The following is a 20,528-nucleotide window of genomic DNA, read 5'->3' as shown; positions in this document are numbered from 1 at the left end:
GGAGTTTACATTTTTTAAAAAGTTGTACATTTTTAAAGTAAATGTTACTTTGAAATATCTGAAATTTTGTGTTAGTAATAAATTTGTAAGAGAAGATAGGAATTATGGCTAACAAAAAGAAGAAGGTGGATATTCACAGGTATATGTAATTTCAGATGGGGTGTTCATACATAGATTAAAAAACAATCTAATCTAGGAATAAGAATGTAGTAGAAGGATGAAAATATTTCATTTGGATGAAAAATAGGACAGATAGAAGCTAATGGCACATATGTGTCTTATATATACTCGTGCTCTAAAGAACTGATGAAGTAATAAAAAAATTCATTCATTCAAAATATTTTAAGCAGGTGAAAAAAATATAATTTGTCTTTTGTTACTTATTTGATATAGAAAAAGATGTTAATAGAACAGGTTAAATCTGTTTATTTGTTCATCCCACAAACACTTATTGAACACCCGCTATGTGAGATGCTACATGGTAGGAGTTGAGTATTCAAAAGCTGGATGAGGTAAAAATTATAGTAGGGGAGAGAAATGTAAAGATAGTAATTGTAATATAATGTAATGATGCTATAATAAAGATATATAGTAACAGTGGTGATTCCTTTGGTCCTCCAAACTCTGGATGGACCATAGGATGTTCTTCTACTGGTGGGGTATTTGACTCTAAAGGCTGCTTTTCAGAGTACCTTTGGCAGGGGTGTTTCCAGAGAAGCAATAAGCAGAGGAGGTTTGGGGGGAAAAAAATGAAAGCAAAGAGCATTTCAAGATAAGTAAATAGCACACACAGAGGAATGGACTTAAAGAACAGTATAAAGTTCTTGGGCCATGAGTGGTTCAGTATAAATAGAGTATGGGGTATATGACACATGGGTAACAGGAAGTAAAGATGGAGAGGTAGGCAGGAGGCAGATTGTGGGAGAACTTTGCATGTCATTCAAAGAGATTTTGATTTTATCTTACAGGTAATCAATGACATTTAGATAATTTAAAACTGAAGAATATCATGGTTAAATCTTTACCTTTTAAAATATCATTTGCTGATACATTAGAGATAGTATTACTAGCAAATACAAATATTACCTGAATAAAGCTTATATGGTCTTGGTCTTTATCTAGCCATGGAATATGATAGAGCGCTTTGGCAACAGTAAGAGGTTTGTACATAGGTTGAAGATCAAGTATCTCTCTTTTTCTGGCCATTATTAACTAAAACCACAAAAGTTAAGAAAGGAGATGAACAAAATTGGTGTTCACAGAATGTTTAAAACAATTATGGTTTTATACTATTTCCTTTTCTTGCTCTTCTGAGTTTTTTGTTCTTCCATGGAAACCTTCAACCTCTCCCGTTATAGCATTTTTCTATGTTATCATTATTCTGAAGTCACAGATTACTTTTAAAAGTAAAACTTATATGTCCATGACACTCTCTCACTTTGTCCCAGCTACCAAATGTAAAATAGATAGCTAGTGGGAAGCAGCCTCATAGCACAGGGAGATCAGCTCGGTGCTTTGTGACCACCTGGAGGGGTGGGATAGGGAGGGTGGGAGGGAGACGCAAGAGGGAGGGGATATGGGGATATATGTATATGTGTAGCTGATTCACTTTGTTATAAAGCAGAAACTAAGAAAAATAAATAAATCTTTTACCGAAGTATAGCGCATATGCAAAAAGTGCACAAATCATAATTGTCCATCAAAGAACATTTACCACATGAAAATATCTGCGTAACCAGCACCCAGATTAAAAAATAAAACATTTATTGAACCCTAGAATCCTCTCTTATGTTCTCTTCTAGTCATTACTCTACCCCAAATTAATCACTCTTTTTCTATTACCATAGTTTAGCTTTGTCTGGTTTTGAGCTTTATCTGCATGAAATCAACGAGTATGTACTAAGTTGTGTCTGGTTTCATTTGCTCAACATTATGTTTCTGAGATTCATCTATAATGTTGCAAGGAGCAAACATTCATTCATTTCATTTTCACTGTTGTGTAGTATTATGTTTTATGAATATACCACAGCTTTATTTATCTGTTGTTGATTGACATTTGGGCTGTTCCAGTTTTGGACTTTTGACATGCTGCAGTGAATACTTGTTTGCTGTACATATGTACTCATTTCTGTTGTATATATGGTTATATAATCTAATTTCTGGGTCTTAAGATATGTATATGTCCAAATTTAGTAGATTCTGCCAAATAATTTTCCAAAGTGATTGCATCAGTTTATATTCCCACTCTAATGTTCCAGTTGCCAACACTTGGTATTGCCAGTTTTTTAGGTTTTTTTTGTATTTTAAGTATTCTGATGGTTGTGTATTTGTATTTACTTTTGTGTTTAATTTGCATTAAGCTTATGATGATGATATTTGGCATCTTTTCTTATGTTTATTGGCCTCTAGAATATTCTCTGTTAGGAAGTGCCTGTTCAAATCTTTTGCTGATTTTTTTTTAAAAAATGGATTTTCTGTCCTGTTCTTATTGATTTGTAAGATATTTTTATATATTCTGAACATGAGCACTTTTTTGGATATATTTATTTTGAAAATTTCCTCTACCTTTTTGTGGATTATCTTTTCATTATCTTGTAACCTTTTTTGTCTCTCATTTTCTGCATTACTGTCTTCTTTTGTATTTAGTTGATTTTCTGTAGTGAAACATTTAAAACTCCTTTCTCATTTATTTACATGTAATTCTTTAGTTATTTTCTTTTCTATTACCACAGGGGTTGCATTTAGCATCCTAGAATATAACACTCTAATTTGAATTTATAACAGTTTAACTTCCATAACATACAAAACTCTGCTCCTTTAACAGCTTCATCCCCACCCCTTGCAGTTGATGTCATAATATTACATCTTTATGTGTTGTCTGTCCAAAACACAAACTAAATATTTTTAAAAATGCATTCATCTCTTAAATATTACATTACAAGCCAAAGCTGTAATAATTCTAGCTTTCAGACTAATAATTACTTTAAAAATATATTACTCTCTTAAATCATGTAGAAAACAAAAAAAATGGAGTCAGACACAGTTATTACAATAATACTAGCTTTAATAATTGCCCATGTATTTACCTTTACTGAGATTTTTATTTCTTCATATGGGTTTGAGTTATTGTCCAGTGTCCTTTCACTTCAATCTTCATGACATGTTTTAGAATTTCTTTCAGGGCAGGTATAGTGGTAATGAACTCCCTCAGATTTTGTTTGTCTGAAAACGTCTTAATTTCCCTCTCACTTCTAAGGACATTTTTGCTGGATATAGGATTCTTAGTTGACTATTTTTTCTTTTAGTACTTTGTATATATCAGCCCATTTTCTTCTGGTCTCCAAAGTTTCTGATGAGAAATCTGCTGATAATCTTATTGAGGATCCTTTGTATGTGATGAATTTTTTCTCTATTGCTGATTTCAAAATTCTCTCTTTATCTTTCAGCAATTTGATTACAATGTGCCTTGATATGGGTCTATTTGAGTTCACCCTACTTGAAGTTCACTGAGCTTCCTGGATGTTAATATTCATGCCTTACATCAAATTTAGAAAGTTTTCAGCCAATATTTCTTTAAATTTCCTGTCTGTTCCTTTCTCTCTCTCTTGTCTTCTTGGGACATGTACATTGCATGTGTTGGTCCACTTGATGGTATCTCACAGGTCCCTTAGACTCTGCTCACTTTTCTTCTATTTTTTACTTTCTATTCCTCAGATGCTATAATTTCCATGGTCCTGTTTTCAAGGAGACTTATTTTTTTTTTTTTTGCCTTTTAGTTCTTGCCACGTGGTGTTATACATATTTTACCTTAGGTTCATTCTTAAGGATTTAGAGTTTTTAATTGCTATTGTGAATACAATATTTTTCCACATTTTCTTTAGTTGTGGAATAATTTTGAAAGTTGATCTTGTTTCTGGAAACCATATTGAATTATTTTATTGATCCTATATTATCAATTTTAAGTTAATTCTCTAGGGTTTTAGATTAAACAATCAATAGGCAATAACAGTTTTATTCTTTTTCCAAAACTTGCATCTCTCAAGTTCCTTTTATTTTTCTTCTTGATCTGGCTAAGACTTACAAGCACAGCATTCACTACCTGGAATGGTACTGTTCTTCTGACTTTAATGGGAATAATTCTAAATGTTTTGCCATCTAATACAATGTTTGCTTCAGATTTTTAATAGATACTTTTTATCCAGTTAAGGATGTTATTTCTTTTATTAGCCTTTGAACATTCTGAATGAGAGTTGGATTTTATCAAATGACTTTTCTTCTTTGATCTCTTAATAAGTGAGTTATATAGCTATTTTGGGAGACAAAACCTTCTTAGTCATAGTGTATTATGCCAGATTCAACTAGCTACTATTGTGTTAAAAAGTTGTATATATGTATTCACAAGTATAATAACTTTTTTTCCCTTATACTATTCTCGATTTGGGGAATAAATTTTATACTTACAGAGTGAGTTGGGACCCTCTCTAACTTTTTACATGTCATAGTACCATTTAAATAACTTAAAGGAAATGTAATTAATTCTTACCCTATAATTGAGTGTTCTTATAAATCATAGTTTTTATGGAAAAAGTTGTTTGAGTGTCACAGGTAACTCCCAGGAACATATTGATACTCAGTTTAGCCTAGGATGAGGAATAGTTTCATTATACCTTTAGTCTGGGTGCAAAGCATAGAAAGAAGTTGTCCCTCACTATGGCAAGAAAGGAAAGGGAAGTTGACCAATAGAACTGCAGGAAGGAAACTCTCTCTGATAGGTGCTTTTCTTTAGACAACTATTTTAAGTTATATATTTATATTGCAGGAATGGCCTGTATTGGAAAGAGCCAAAAGTAGGTTTGATGATCATAAATAACTATATATCAAGTAAGTATATTTGCTTTGAAAATATTCTACCATACCTTATTAATTTCAAAACCTTCAATTTTATGAAGAATTCCTTTTAACCTGAAAACTTTAACAATTTCTCTAGCCAAACTGAGCATGACATTAATCTCCTCCTTTGTTTTCATAGTGACAGCGATTTCTGGGTGGTCATACTCTAAGTAGCCTGAAAAATAACAAAATATTTTCAGAGGAAATAGGACATTGCTTAAATATTTCATGTGGACAGTAAGCTAATATTTCTTCTTTAAACTCATGGAGTATAACCTTCACCACAGGGAAATGTATCTCTCCCTGAAGAGGCCTCTACAATCAATCAAAATTCACCAGTAGTTACAGAATTCTGCCTGACATTTTCTTGTCGGCAGCCCATACCTGTGTCTAAGCCCGTGAAGGACAGACAGCCCTAGTCCTAGGATCAAAATTATACTGAAGCACCTATGCTGGACACTGAGAGGCTCTCCTGGGCTCTAGGTTTGGAGTTCATGACCCAATTTTTCATTCTGTTTAAATGAAGATTTCTGACTACAGACTGTGTGCTTAAATATGGCTTCTGATCAAGTTCTCTCACTCCTCCTGGGTCATTTCCACCTGTCCTGCCTGGGCATCTAGATCACTCATCTATGTTCTCCTGCCTGTCTGATGTGGATTCCTGGATGTCCATGAGAGTTTCATCCACTTAGGACTTTTTCTTGGTCATGACCTCTTGTCTGGCTTGACAACTATCTGCCATGCAAGATCTCTCATGCTTGGCCTCATTCCCAGGCTTGCTGTGTTCTTTTGTTGTCCACCATCTGGTACCAAACCCGCTTCTTCTCCATACACATAAACACTGTGCTATAGGGATGTGTCTGTCTCACTCCCAGGATTTGTGCTGCACTAGGACCATGAATTGGTGTGATTCAGAGAACAGGCTGTTGTCACGTTTGGGCACTGAGCCTTCTAGCAGTCACATCAGTGATCTGTGAGGCTCTGTTCCGATTTCAACTCGTTTTAAAGCCTAAATTGTCAGATGGCAACTCTGTGGCAAACGGAGGAAAAAATAGCTTCTTTCCTTGTGTTGCTCAGGAAGGTATGTTTGGAAGAAAACAGAATTTATAAGGTGATAAAGACATGCATAAAGACAGGCATAACCATGGCATGTTTTCTTTAAACAGAAATTAAAAGTCCTTCACTGTGGTATGAGGCAGAGAGAACAAATGTGGAGGGGTAATATTACACTATTCTCATCCAGTCAAAGATACGATCATGTTGATTGTTGAAGTTATTCATTTTATTATTGATAGTAAGTAGGTCTCCTCAAAGATCAGTTTCGTTATCAAAACCATTGCCTCTCTGAAGAAACGATGATAAGAGATGGTCATGTTAGATCTTTAGGGTGAGAGGTACCTACCTAGCTCTTTCATAGCATGTCCTGTATTCTTCGTTATCCTCCTTAATAACATCTACGGAACAAAAGAAATGTTTTGGGAGAAAAAACTGTTATAAAATGTCTTTACATTTGCAACTGATGAATTTTTAACCTAAATTAATAACTTTAGGGCTTCCCTGGTGGTGCAATGGTTAAGAATCCGCCTGCCAATGCCGGGGACATGGGTTCAAGCCCTGGTCCGGGAAGATCCCACATGCCGTGGAGCAATTAAGCCCATGCTCCACAACTACTGAGCCTGCGTGCCACAACGACTGAAGCCCGTGTGCCAAGAGCCTGTATTCCGCAACAAGAGAAGCCACTGCGATGAAAAGCCTGCACACTGCGATGAAGAGTAGCCCCCACTCACTGCAACTAGGGAAAGCCTGCAAGCAGCAACGTAGACCCAACGCAGCCAAAAATAAATAAATAAAATGAATAAAAAAAATAACTTTAAAGAAAAATATGATGGGGAACTTTTCAGGAATTAGAATTGAATTTTGTGCAATGAATTTTATTTTACTCTAGCAAGAGTGGTGGAGAGGATAAGAAGCGGCATTACCTAGGCTAATTTTGAGAAGCCTAAAGGTAAGTCATATATTTTTTCTTAAAGTAACTTACTTTAGGATATTATTGATTCTGAAAACTGCAGGCATGCTACTACTCTCCCATTCAATTTTTGATAGCTTCCAAATTTTGGAAACAGGTGTGGCTTTCAACCTTAAATGAGATAGAAGTTTTAACCAAACTGTGTGGGAGCAGAAATGAGGACTGAAACTGGCCAATATCTTAGAGATTCAAGTCCTTCTGTATTTTCTACTGTGTATCCTCAATGTGAATGGTTATAAAAGGTAATAAAATTCAGCAAAATAGTTTTATAGTTACAGGTGGTGAAGAGAGAAAAGATACAGCTCTTTGTATTCAACTACATATTGAGTGTCAATGTTCTCAAGTACAAAGCTTTGGGCATATAGCATATAGAATATAGCATTCAGGGCTTCCCTGGTGGCGCAGTGGTTGAGAGTCCGCTTGCCGATGCAGGGGACACGGGTTCGTGCCCCGGTCCGGGAAGATCCCACGTGCCGCGGAGCGGCTGGGCCCGTGAGCCATGGCCTCTGAGCCTGCACGTCCGGAGCCTGTGCCCCGCAACGGGAGAGGCCACAACAGTGAGAGGCCCGCGTACCGCAAAAAAAAAAAAAAAAGACTATAGCATTCAAATGTTCTAAATTATCTTGAAAGGTGACTGCTTAATTCCACATAGCTGGCAAATTTGTGGGGACATATAATCTGCCTAATTGAGAAAATGAAAAATAAGGTCTAGAACTTAGGCCCTAGCATTCTCTTTGCTGTTTATTAGCTATGTGTGTGACTTTGGGCATAATCATTTAACCTCTCTTGGCTTCATTTTTCTCATCTGTGTCATGAGAGAATTAGATGTGGTTTCCCTCTAAGTAAGTTATTGGTACTCCTTTCCATTTGCCATATCCCCATCCTTTACTTCTTTCATTATTTACTGTGGGAAAATCAGGGATATAGAGAAATAGAAGGAGCCTTTGGGAATTATGAGGAAGGTCCGTTGGCTCAACCCTGCCATCACTTATCGTCCTCCAATATTTCCTATTTAATGCATCTGTAGCCTGACAGATCCTGGAACTTGCATTGAGAGAAGCTGACCGCTGCACACAGGTTTCATGACAGCTCCACAAGGACAAAAGGATGTGATCCAAGAGCCTCATAACTTGTTAATATGGCATAGACACTTCAGTAAGGAGCCTTTTGAGTAATCTAAATGTTGATCAGTTTCAGTTTTTACAGACAATTCTTAGCAAACCAGGAATCAAAGGTCATATACAGACAGAAGACATGATGGGTGAGGGAGACTGAAGGGTGAGGAACATAAACCATTTTCTTAGTATTTAAAGTTTTCCTCACCTGTTTAACCTGTTTAGAACTGGCAATCTTATCAATTATAGTCATTATGTCTGCTTCACCTTGGATATATCCTTTTAGTATAGCATACTTGAAGGACATCTGATGACTCATCTTTTTATCTAATATCTGCAACAACTTTGGTGTTACGAGCTAAAAAACAGGACCACTATTTAATATAAATTGTACAAATTATAGTTGATTTTATGTTGGTTAGTTTAAAATAGGTATTAATAAAAAATGATATGCTCTCAATGGTAACTATAGTAACTTGTCAAGATTCTTGGTTATTTTATTCATAGTATCTCTATAATTTCATGGCTAGAGCTATTTCCCCATAACTAATAATATTAGATGTCTCTGTGAGGTTAAGACTTTATTCTTTACTTATTTCCCTTAGAGAGAATTGCATGCTATTTTCAACTGGTTTAAATTCTTGGAAAACAATGTGATTAATCTTCTGGGCTTAGGCCATAAAATGACCGTCTATAAAGTACTGTCACTTTTACCTGCTAAACCTCCCACTAAACTTTTCACTAGATGGTTCATTTGAGTGAGAGTCCACCACAACTATACTCCCTGTTTGACCCCACAATTAACTTTTCATTGTTTCTTTGCTGAGGGTTATCTGTTACCCTTGTACAGTCTCCTAACTTCAGCAGGGTTGGCTGATCCCTAAGTCCATGCTCCATAATCTCCACACTCATATAGAAATAAATAACTACTCATTATACTTGTTATAGGAAGACATTAATTAGACAGTCAAAGGTCATTTTTGATGCTGTGATTTTATAATATTATGAGTTTATATAACACAAAATGTGTATTTTTCTGTTTCTTAATTTGTATAAATGTATACTATTTGCTTTGTCGCTACATGGTTTGTTTTTTTGATTTCAATCATTTATTTCAGGTATTCATAAGAATAAACATTACTTTGGAGTTTTCATGTGCTCTCTATTCAAAGGAGAAGCTGTGATGAGTATTTCTGTACTTTCATGTGCTAAACAAATTTCTAATATAACTTGGATATTCATAATATAATCTGTTATAAAATTCAATTTGTCAAAGGGATCTAAAATATAAACATCAGCCCAACAGAAAGTGGAAACCATAACACTAGTAAACTGATTTTAGTCCATATTTCATGAAGCAGTCAGGAGCAGTTTGAAACTGCATGATTTAATAGTTCTTTACCTTCAAAATACGTAGAATGCGAAGAAATCGAACAACTTTTATAAAGATCACTGTTTGAATCAAATCAAAAGTCTGATAATTAATGAAATTTGTCTCAGTAAGCATTACATCTATGATGCCAATTAATGTAGTTGTTAACTCAAATAGATTCCAGGCATGTAAAAAATATTCCTTCTTCATTGCTGCTATCTGTCGATTTAAAAAGAAATTATATTATCTTATTTGTTTTTGCTTTTACTACACCATTTTCCATAATAACTGAAACATTACTAGTTAGGTTTTTCTCTGATCTACCTTAAGATTCTACTTGTCTAAAATACTAGGAAGTGATCATATCAACTTGAAATTAAATGGTTAAAATATTGAAATATCTATTCCAAGAGATAAAATATTCAAAATACCTACTAACTTATTAATTCATTCTTTATTTATTTAAAAAAATTTTATTGAAAACCTACTATAACTAAGAGAGTAGGAGAGGTCAAAAATGATTGTGGAATCCAGCCTGGGAAATTAGGTTTCCAGGGGAATTTTGAAGCAAGAGTAGGTTTAGAGATGATACATTTGTTTTGAATATGCTGTTTGAGATGTTTGCACAGTATTTTATTGAAGAGATCCAGTCATCAGTTGTCTATATGATCTGAGGCTCGGAATAAAATCTGAGCTGGAGACATGAGTTTGGGAATCATTAGACTATGAATGGTAGTTGATGCCAGGGAAGTGGTTGAGATAGCCTGACCCATGAGGCCCTTTATTATTTAATTCACGTCTGTGTCTCCTGTCTCATTTTCCATATCCTCCTCACAGATTTAACATCTCTCCAATCTGCATCGTGACCAACCCATCCCTAAGCTCCTGTCATTAGGAATATTGTTCCTTGTATGTGTCACATTGTTGCTTCTAAGTGTTCCCTTGTTCTTGTTGTCCACTCACATACTCCCTACTTTGACTCCTATTCATTATTCAGAATTCAACTCAAGCATCTCCTTTCCTTAATAGCCTTCCTTCTCTAAACCTACTATTCTGTGTAAGGAACTCCGTTTTTTTCCCATAGCACCCTGTGTAGGTCTCTATCATAACACTTAAGATACTGATTTGTAAATTTGATTAATTTGTATTTTTTAGCAGCCTGATCCCCCTACTCACTATGATTCAGAGACTGTAGGAGACAGACCTATTTACGCCAGGGAAAGCGTAAGTTCGATTACAAATTAAGAAACTGTCATGCTTGTTTGTAAACAGACTGTTGTGTGTTTAGTGGTATAGAGTCATTTCCCTTGAGTCTGCTCACATTTGGCGGGGCTGAGGAAATTCAGTGTCTGAATCTAGGGAGCAGAAGACCAGATCCTGGTCTTGTGAGGTCCTGCTCAAGGCACCATTCAGCTACTGTAGATGCCTCATTTCCTTCTTATTGAAACAGAATATAGGTTAGCTCATTCTCTTAGGAACTTGAAAGAACTGGTATCAACAGTAAGACTTTATCCAGATGCCCAGTATTTGGAAACGTGAAGGAGATTTTTGGAGGTCAATAGAATACAGCCACAGGAGAGGAAGAGCTTAGTATAAAAGGATAGTGTAGGCTTCAAAGGAAGAGGGGTTTGTTAAATATAAGGCTGTTAAAGAATGGTTAGAAATTCGGGTAATGGAAGACTCCAGCACTCAGATATAGAAGAGTGATTACCCTTCCTCTGAGAAAGTTTCAAAAGATCCATTACTCTAATAGGTTGAGGAGTGTTTTGGGAAAAGTTTGAAAATACAAGAAGGAAAGTTTAAGGTAGAATTGTGTATTAGAAAGAACACAAACTTTGAGGGGTTGGATCCAAACTCTACTATCATTAGCTATGTGACCTTAAACAGCTTCTCAGAGACTCAGGTCCCTCATCTGTAAAATGCAAGTCATAATATATATCTACATTAAAGTGTTAACTTAAGAATTTGAAATGTTATAATTGCAATGATACCTGGTACCTTAGTGATCATTTATTATTGTTGTTATTAACATAATGAATATTTTAATAGGCATAGTACAAAGGGGGCAGAACTGAACTTGTGTAGAAAAGACAGCAAAGAAAATAAGTGAAGGCAAGCTTGTAAATCGGGCAGTGAAGATGAATCCTGAGTTAAATAGAAGGGAGAGACAAGAACAGAGTTGCACATTTGGGAGTAACCTCTTAGCTATGAAGTGTAGCGATGTCTCTGCAGTCCTGTTCTGCTCTCTTAAGTGGACCTGACTGAAGGAGCTATGGCTATGCACAGTTGTGACAGAAGCTTAAACCTGGCAAAGTACAAAGACCACAGAGCTGGAGGGATCATTTCCTCTCATTTAGGCCAACCCTGATATCTTACAGAAGAGGAAACTAAGGTTGGGAAAAGTTTAGTGACTTGGTGAACAGCTAACTGTCTGTCAGAGAAAACCAAAACCAGAGCCAAGTTTGCTGCATCCCAGCTCGGTGTTCTTTCCACTATAGTACATATTAAGTGATTTTAGGGAATCCTTTACTCACACTCACCCTGGTACTAACCCTAACCCTAATTGCTTTATTTCTTCTTAATTAGGTGACATCTCCTATGGTCGTTCCAACTAATTGGAATTTATTACATACAATGTGATTGAATGTGAAGCCATTCCCCTCTCCCCACCAATCACAGCTCTGCAGTAGCATTTTAATTTTCCAGTAACGATTCGAGATTTCATCCACTTTGTTTGAATATCATATATAATTCTTCTATTTAAATCGTCTGGCTAAAAATATTTTATATTACAACTTGATCCATATGACACAATACTATTATCAGTTTGTGGACCCATCAATACATTTCCATCATTTAACAACCACTTTTATACTGGATTTAACAAATCAAATTATGAAATGTTTTTCAAGTATAAATGAATTTCTATCAATCTACTTATCCATCTGTTTATCTATCTAGTATAAAAACAATAAAATGGGACTTCCCTAGTGGCGCAGTGGTTAAGAATCCACCTGCCAATTCAGGGGACACAGGTTCAAGCCCTGGTCCGGGAAGGTCCCACATGCCGTGGAGCAACTAAGCCCATGTGCCACAACACTGAGCCCACATGCCACAAGTACTGAAGCCTGCACACCTAGAGCCTGTGCTCTGCAACAAGAGAAGCCACTGCAATGAGAAGGCCTCGCACCGCAACGAAGAGTAGCCCCAGCACGCCACAACTAGAGAAAGCCGGCGCGCAGCAACGAAGACCCAAAGCAGCCAAAAATAAAGAAGGAAAGAAAGGAAGAAAGAAAGAAAAAATCTTCCATTAAAAAAAATAAATAAAATGAACATCCAGGTGCTCACCTCTCTGCTAAGTTAAAGAACTTTGCCAATACCTTTTTAACTCACTCTGCATCCCTTTGACACACACTAATTAAAAATCTGCAAATACAAAATCAATCCTTAAAGTATGAATATTTTCTATTGTCACCCTAAAATCACCTTTAAAGAATAAATTTGTTTGAGGAGTGAGGGAGAATCTTATACACTCCTTTGGAAAACTGTCTGTAGCTAGTGTTGAAAAATGAAATTAGGAAATCACCCTGTTAGACATATCACACACACACACACACAACACACACACAAAATCACATTTTAGCTTACCTTAAGTAGTGCCTCCGTGATATAAAATGCAAGAAAAGAGTAGTTAGCATATGCTAATTCAAGCTCATAGATATCGTTTAACACAGATATCCAAGAAATTATAATAGGAAACATATTCATTACTATCACAAGGTATCCGACATACTCAAATTCATCAGTAAATACTATTTTATGACATACACGAAGAAAGCAATGTCTGTAAAAAAAAAAAAAAAGATAATTTTATCTGATAAAATAATTACACTGAATTAATTTCAATGTATGCTCAGTTCTGTCCTAATCATCAATAGCTACAAAGCCCAGCTTAATTCTGAGAAGTAGCTGTCACTACCATACACTTTCTGGCATCCTACTTCATATACTTTCCTTTAATTTCTTCCTCTGCTAAATATCTTCAGGCTGGTTTCCCCTCTTTCTCACTTTCCTCACCTCTCATTCATTTTTACTTATACTTTTAGTAGAAATACTTCAGATCATAAGACAGGGATAATTCAAATTGGAAATATTAAAAAAAAACAAAGCAAATCTCTCCCACCTTCTAATAATTTCACTTCTCAGAGATGGCTACTATTACGTTTGAATATTTTTCCAATATTTTTGTTTATATAATCATGTTTATAAATACAAAAGGAATTATATCATACATATTGTTCTATAACCTGTTTTTTTTTTTTCTCTTAGCAATGGATCATGAGCATTTTTCCTTGTCAAGGCATATAATCTGGAACAAATCCCAGCATGTGTGGTAGTGGAGCAGGTTAGGTCATATTTTATCAAAAACTTTAAATTAACATACATGCTTTGAAAAATTATTTTTATACTGAGTATGCTAGACAGAATTGTGGGTGAGAGGAATTACTTAATGTATTTTTAATTTTATTTTTAAATTATTCAATTAGTATAATAATGCATTATTATTGCTAAAACTCAAATGAAATTATTGATCAATTATTGATTGAAGAGTGGGTAAGTGCTGGATTACTTCTCTATTCTTAGAGGTAGATCCACGTTACGCAGGACCTGAAATTTTTACAATTTGGAGCCCTGTCTAAGGAAAAGAAGATGAAATTACGAATACGTATATGATGCTGTCATCAAATTGCAAAAATCCTCCAAGGCCTCAGGCAGTGCCAGTGTGAGGGAGGAGCCATAGAGTGTAAGCTTTGTTAAGTTTATGGTAACACTGCCTTTGCCCTTCTCAGCCCTCTCTCCAGACTGTTTTTCTTTTCTATTTTTTTAAAAATTCAGCCATATTAAGGTATAACTGGCATAAAAAATTGTAGATATTGAAAGTGTACATCATATATACATGTATATATACAATACAATGTATATACATATACATTGTGAAAGGATTCCCCCCATCTTGTTGATTAACACATCCATCACCTCACATAACTCTTTTTTGGGGGTGTGACAATTTAAGTTCTACTCTCTAGCAAATTTCAGTTATAAAGTACAGTGTTCTCAATTATAGTCACCATGTCTTACATTAGATCTTCAGGCATTATTCACCTTATAGCTGAAAGTTTGTAACCTTCTACCAATCCCTATTTCCCCAAACCCTCAGCTCTGGTTTCTACTCTCTGTTTCTATGAGTTGACTGTCTTTTTTTTAATGAATAAATTAACTAATTTATTTTTGACTCTGTTGGGTCTTTGTTGCTGTGCACAGGCTTTCTCTAGTTGTGGCGAGGAGGGGTTACTCTTTGTTGTGGTGCACGGGCTTCTCATTGTGGTGGCTTCTCTTGTTGCAGAGCATGGGGTCTAGGTACGCAGGCTTCAGTAGTTGCAGCATGCAGGCTCAGTAGTTGTGGCACACGGGCTTAGTTGCTCCACAGCATGTGGGATCTTCCTGGACCACGGCTTGAACCCATGTCCCCTACACTGGCAGACGGATTCTTAACCACTGCCCCACCAGGGAAGTCCCTATGAGTTGACTTTTAAAAATCTATTATTTTATTTCATTTTTTTCATTTTACTTAGTTTTAGAGTTAACATATAAGTGATGCCATGCAGTATTTGTCTTTCTCAGTCTGGCTTATACTTAGCATAATGCTCTCAAGATCCAACCATGTTGTCACAAATGCAGGAATTCCTTCTTTCTCATGGTTGAGTAATGCTCCATTGTATTTTCTTTATCCATTCATCCATTGATGGACACTTATGTTATTTTTATATATTAACTATTGTGAATAATGCTACTGTGAAATGGGAGTGCAAATATCTCTTTGATATCTTGTTTTTAATTCTTTTGGATATATACTCAGAAGTGGGATTGCTAGATCATGTGGTAGTTCTATTTTTAATTTTTTGAGGAGTCTCCATACTGTTTTCCACAGTGGCTGCATCAATTTAAGAGATAAGAGAATGTGAAATGAACAAAGAACTATATAAAGTAGCAAGAAAACAATTATCAAATGGCAATAGTAAATCCATACCTATCTACTGATGATTTTCAGTAGTGGTATGCTTAGATTCCTTTCTCTTTATCTTTTGTGTATCTACTATTGTTTTCTGCTTTGTGGTTACCATGAGGTTTACATAAAACATGTTTATATTTATAACAGTCTATTTTAAGATAAACTTAACTTTGAATACATACTAAAATCTTTACATTTTTACTCCTCCTCTCCACATTTTATGTTTTTGATGTTACAATTTACATCTTTTTACCTTGTGTATCCATTAACAAATTATTGTAGTTATTTTTAGTACTTCTGCCTTTTAACCTTCATACTAGATTTATAAGTGACTTACTCACCATTATTACAACATTAGAGTACTCTGAATTTTAGTATATATTTATTTACTTATGAAATTTATACTTTGATATGTTTTCCTGTTATTAAAAAATTCCTGTTCATTTTACCTTGAAAGGGACTTTAGTCCATTTTAACATTTCTTGTAAGGCTGGTCTTGAGGGTGCTGAATTCCTCAGCTTTTTCTTGCCTGGAAAAACTCATTATCTCTTCTTCAATTCTGAACAGTTTTGTTGGGTAGGGAATTCTTGGTTGGTAGTTTTTTCTTTTTTTTTTCTTTCAGTACTTTGAGTATATTATGCTACTCTCTTCTGACCTACAAAGCTTCTGCTGAAAAACATGCTGATAGCCTTATTGGTGTGTGTGTGTCCCTTGTATGTAACAAATTGTTTTTCTCTTGCTCCTTTTAATATTCTCTCCTTGTCTTTAACTTTTGACAATTTAATTACCTAATGTGTCTAGGTGTGGGTCTCTTTGGATTAATCATATTTGGAAATTTCTGAGTTTCCTGGATCTGGATGTCTGTTTCTTTCCCTATGTAAAGAAAGTTTCCTGCCATTAGTTTTTTGAATAAGTTTGCTGCCCCTTTCTTTCTCTCTTCTTCTGGGACCCCTATAATGTAAATACTGGTCCACCTGATGGTGTCCCATGAGTCATTTAAGCTATCTTCACTCTTTTTCATTCTTTTCTTTCCTCCTCAGATTGGATGAATTCTGCTGCCTTGTCTTTGAGTTTGCTTATCCTTTTTTCTGCTTGATTTAGTCTGCTGTTAAACCCCTCTATTGAATGTTTCAGCTCAGTTATTCTTCAGCTCTGTGATTTCTGTTTGGGACATATTTATACTGTTTATCTCTTTGTTAAATTTTCCCCTTTGTTTATACATTCTTCTTCTGACCCTAGTGAGCATCTTTGATCTCTCTAACAGATAAATCACTCTAACAGATATCTCTAAGAGATAAATCACTTATCTAAATTTCATTAAGGTGTTTCTGGAGTTTTATTCTGTTCTTTTGTTTGGAACATATTCCTCTGTTTCTTCATTTTCCTTCATGCTCTGTGTTGGTTTCTGCACATTAGATAAAACAGCCACCTCTTTCAGTCTTGATGGACTGGTCTTGTGTAGATAAACCTTATCATTCAGCCTAGCCTGAGCTCTTGGTTGTCTCTCAGACCTTCGTGATTGTCCAAGCTGCCTTATTTGCTCTTAGTGGCTCCTAGTAGTTGAGGATGTGCCAAGACCTGTTTGTGTCCCATTGTGGAGAGTATCATTCATCACCTAGATGCAAGCTGTTTGGAAACTGGACTCCTCAGGTAGCAGCTTTTGAGGTAGGCAAATAGACTTCTTTCAGGGAAAGACTGGGAGATGGGTATTTCTATCTGCTCCATCTGCACTGAGCCCTGGAGCTGTAGTCCATTAAGAAGTGTTTCTTTGTTTGCTACAGTCCTGTGGGTCCTAAAATACAAGCCCCCTTGGCCACTAGAGCCAGGCAATCAAGAGGTGTGTCCTTTGTGTGGCAGCCACAAAATCCAGGGTGCCAAATTTTACACAAGCTCCTTCCAAGGAGACAACATCCTCATGAACCCATTAAGAACTGTTTCTTTGTCTGCTCTAGTCTTGTGTATTTTGTGGTTATAAGCCTCATTAGATTTTAGAATTAGGTATTTTGGGGGCCCATCCCCTAGGGTGAAGTCTTAAAAGTTGGAGTGCTAGATATTGGGCTCAAATCCTTTGCTTCTTGGGAGAGACTGGGAGCTGTGTGTTCCCTTCCGATTGTATGTCTGTGCCAGGGGGTGAGTTTTATGGTGAAAGTGTGTCTCAGCCTTTCCTACCTGTTTCAAAGTAGGTATTTTCTCATTAGCCTGATGTGTAGGAGTTGCTCAGATAGTTTCTGGATTTCTTTCAAGGAGAACTCATCCATGTTTAGCTGTAGGTTTGGTGTGTCCATGGAAGGAATTGAGTTCAGGAGCCTCAATGCCACCATCTTGGTTGAGAGAACAGACTGCTTTTTAAAATTTCTTCCAGCAATAAAATCACATCTGGCACAGCATTACACTTGAGGTTACCTTTTGCTTAAATTGATAATTGACTATAATCTGATTTGTTTATGTCAGATAGATAAATTAAAGGGGATATAATGGGAATTACTTACAATTCCTTTAAATCTTTAATGTTGGTGTTAGTTTTTAAACTCCTCCTGGAATGCTATATTGCTTCTCATTACTATTTTGGCCAAGGGTTCCACTTGGCCACTTGGCCACTTCTGCCATGATTCTTACAATATAGGTCAACAAGGCAATGTTTGTGTTCAGCTAGACACTAAGTATATTCATCCCAATCATACACTTAAGGACTTAGGGAAATAACCACACAGTGGACCTGGTGGACTTCTATGAGACAGACTGGGTCAGAAACGCCATAAATTATCTGGCCTAAAAGCTCCCAGTTTAACTTGAGGAACACAATAGTATTTCAAGCCTTTGGTATCAGTATCATTTAAAATGCCATAACCCAAAGTCCTAACAGAGTCTGAGTATTTTCTTTTCCCAATGCACAGGAACTCTGGTAAAATGATTAAATGTCCATTTGAGAGAAGATTGAGGAAATATTTATCCTACATATTTGTGGTGCTTCAGTTCTTTCTCAAGGACTCTGGTTCTGAGAATTGACTTAGCTATCTTGCAGTAATTGACTTCATGCCTTTGCTCAACAGCTCTCCCTTTTTATCTTTAGAAAGGTCAAGTAATACCATAGTTAACTGTTTGTCTATATTGTCTTTTAATATACAATATTTGTTACCCATCCTTAGGTCAAACACTCTGACTGCTACTCCAGATTTGCTGTCCACAAAATAAAGTATGCCCACCTTGCCTCTGACATTTAAGTGTTGCCATCTGTCTTCTGCCATTCCCATTTCCTTTTGATACTAGAGAGGCCAGTTCCACAGCAGACTTAATGATGGTTAACCATGTCCTGCAGAGGACATCTATCATTGAGTTTCTCACTGTTGCCTTGGTGAAGGGAAATATCCTCCGTTCTTTCACAGGGAACAAGATCATGAAGTTGGTTCTTCATTCTAATATAATAAACCTAGTTAAATATTCCAATTTTATCATCTGCACTTCATTTATTGTAGGTTATTGGCCTGGTCAAGCTTCAAAGAACCATCTCAGGAATATAATAGCACCAGCTCCAAGTGTCCTTCCTAGATAGAATGTTGAATCCTGAATTATCATGGATAAGACCTCTGTGCCAATAAATTTCTCCCCAATCTGGCCTTATGTTGCAGCCTTCTGGTCCCATATCCTCAAGACCCATCTCCTTATATGTTCTACTAGTATTTGCTGATGTCAGGTCCTGTAATTCCGTCAGCTGACAAGTTGTAGTCTCCTGAAGCAGCCACTATATTTCCCCCTCCAGCTGTGTTGAGACCTGACCTGGGTAATTACCTTGGAAGCAATGAAAAGGTGGTAGAAACTATTATATATATTTTTTCCATGTTATATAATTTATATATAAATTGTATATTTTTTCATTTTCATTATATAAATCTTCTTTTGGTGATTGGCCTTGTTCATGTTTGTGACTCCATCACTTACTAACTTCAACATTTCATTAATACTTATAGTCTATATTGGATAATTTTAATAACTGAAGTCTTAGGGATATAAATCTGCCGTTATTTCTGCTGATTCACTCTCATGATTATTTATTTCCTTGTGTCTTTGTTCATCTTTGATAGTGACTTCATCCACTGGTTAGAGAACTCAATTTTTATTTAGCACAATAATAAATGCTAACATTTAAGTGCTTACTTAGTGCTAGTCTCTGGACTAAGTGCTTCTACACACACTATTTATGCAATCTTTACAACAATCCCATAATGTAGGCAGAGGTGAACCCAACTAGCATATACTAATACCTACTATATGCCAGTTATTTTGCCAAATGCTTTACATATATCAGTCTCCAGAATATGACATCGATATTACTTTATCCGTTTTTCAAATGAGAAAACTGAGACCTGTAAAACTTATCCAACTAATAAATGATAAAGACTAGGATTCTAAACCAAGCCATCTGACTCCAGAATCTGTACTACCTACTCTGAGATGAGTGATACATAAGAGACAGCCTAAAATGTAGACGACTATAAATCCTAGTTTTTCAAATCTCCATTTCTTTGTTACATCAACAGAAGTAAGTACTCAGAAAGTTGTAGCCTAAGTCACTATTAAAGGTTTTAAAAGAACCATAGTACAAAAATATCCATTTGGTATTTACTGATACTCCTATTGAGAAGAGGGAGACCTCTCTTGAATCTAAGAAAAGAAATGAAAGATATCCCAGTTGGAAAGGAAAAAGTAAAATTATCTCTATCCCTAGGTGATATGCTCTTAAATACAGAAAGTCCTAGAGAATTCACAAAAAACAACTAGAGCTAATAAATGAATTCAGCAAAACTTCAAGATACAAGATCAATATACAGAAATAACCTGTATTTCTATACACTAGAAATAAACACTACAAAAATGAAATCAGAAGCACAATTTTATTTGAAATAGCATAAAAGTATTTAGGATTAAATTTTACCGAAGACATGTACACTGAAAACTTTAAGACATTCCTAACAGGAATTAAAGATCTAAATAAATGAAAAGACATCCCATGTTCATGAATCAGAAAGTTTAATATTTTAAGATGGTAATACTACTCAA

At 35.6% G+C, this 20,528-nt stretch overlaps 1 protein-coding gene across 1 annotated transcript in view; it reads right to left on the bottom strand.

The window, feature by feature from the left end:
• Nucleotides 1-20,528, bottom strand: part of SLC9C1 (solute carrier family 9 member C1) — a 94,373-nt gene that overhangs the window by 16,001 nt on the left and 57,844 nt on the right. Inside the window, exons 15-20 of the mRNA XM_032629415.1 lie at nt 13,052-13,247; nt 9,434-9,622; nt 8,240-8,389; nt 6,293-6,344; nt 4,917-5,065; nt 1,087-1,212 (exon numbers count right to left, since the gene is read on the bottom strand). Of these exons, the coding sequence (XP_032485306.1) occupies nt 1,087-1,212; nt 4,917-5,065; nt 6,293-6,344; nt 8,240-8,389; nt 9,434-9,622; nt 13,052-13,247 (862 nt within the window). The remainder of the gene's footprint in view (nt 1-1,086; nt 1,213-4,916; nt 5,066-6,292; nt 6,345-8,239; nt 8,390-9,433; nt 9,623-13,051; nt 13,248-20,528) is intronic.

This window comes from Phocoena sinus, chromosome 4 (genome assembly GCF_008692025.1).
Source record: "Phocoena sinus isolate mPhoSin1 chromosome 4, mPhoSin1.pri, whole genome shotgun sequence".
Lineage (NCBI taxonomy): Eukaryota > Metazoa > Chordata > Mammalia > Artiodactyla > Phocoenidae > Phocoena > Phocoena sinus.
Note: the sequence above shows the minus strand (reverse complement) of the source record. Positions and strands in the feature narration are given on the sequence as shown.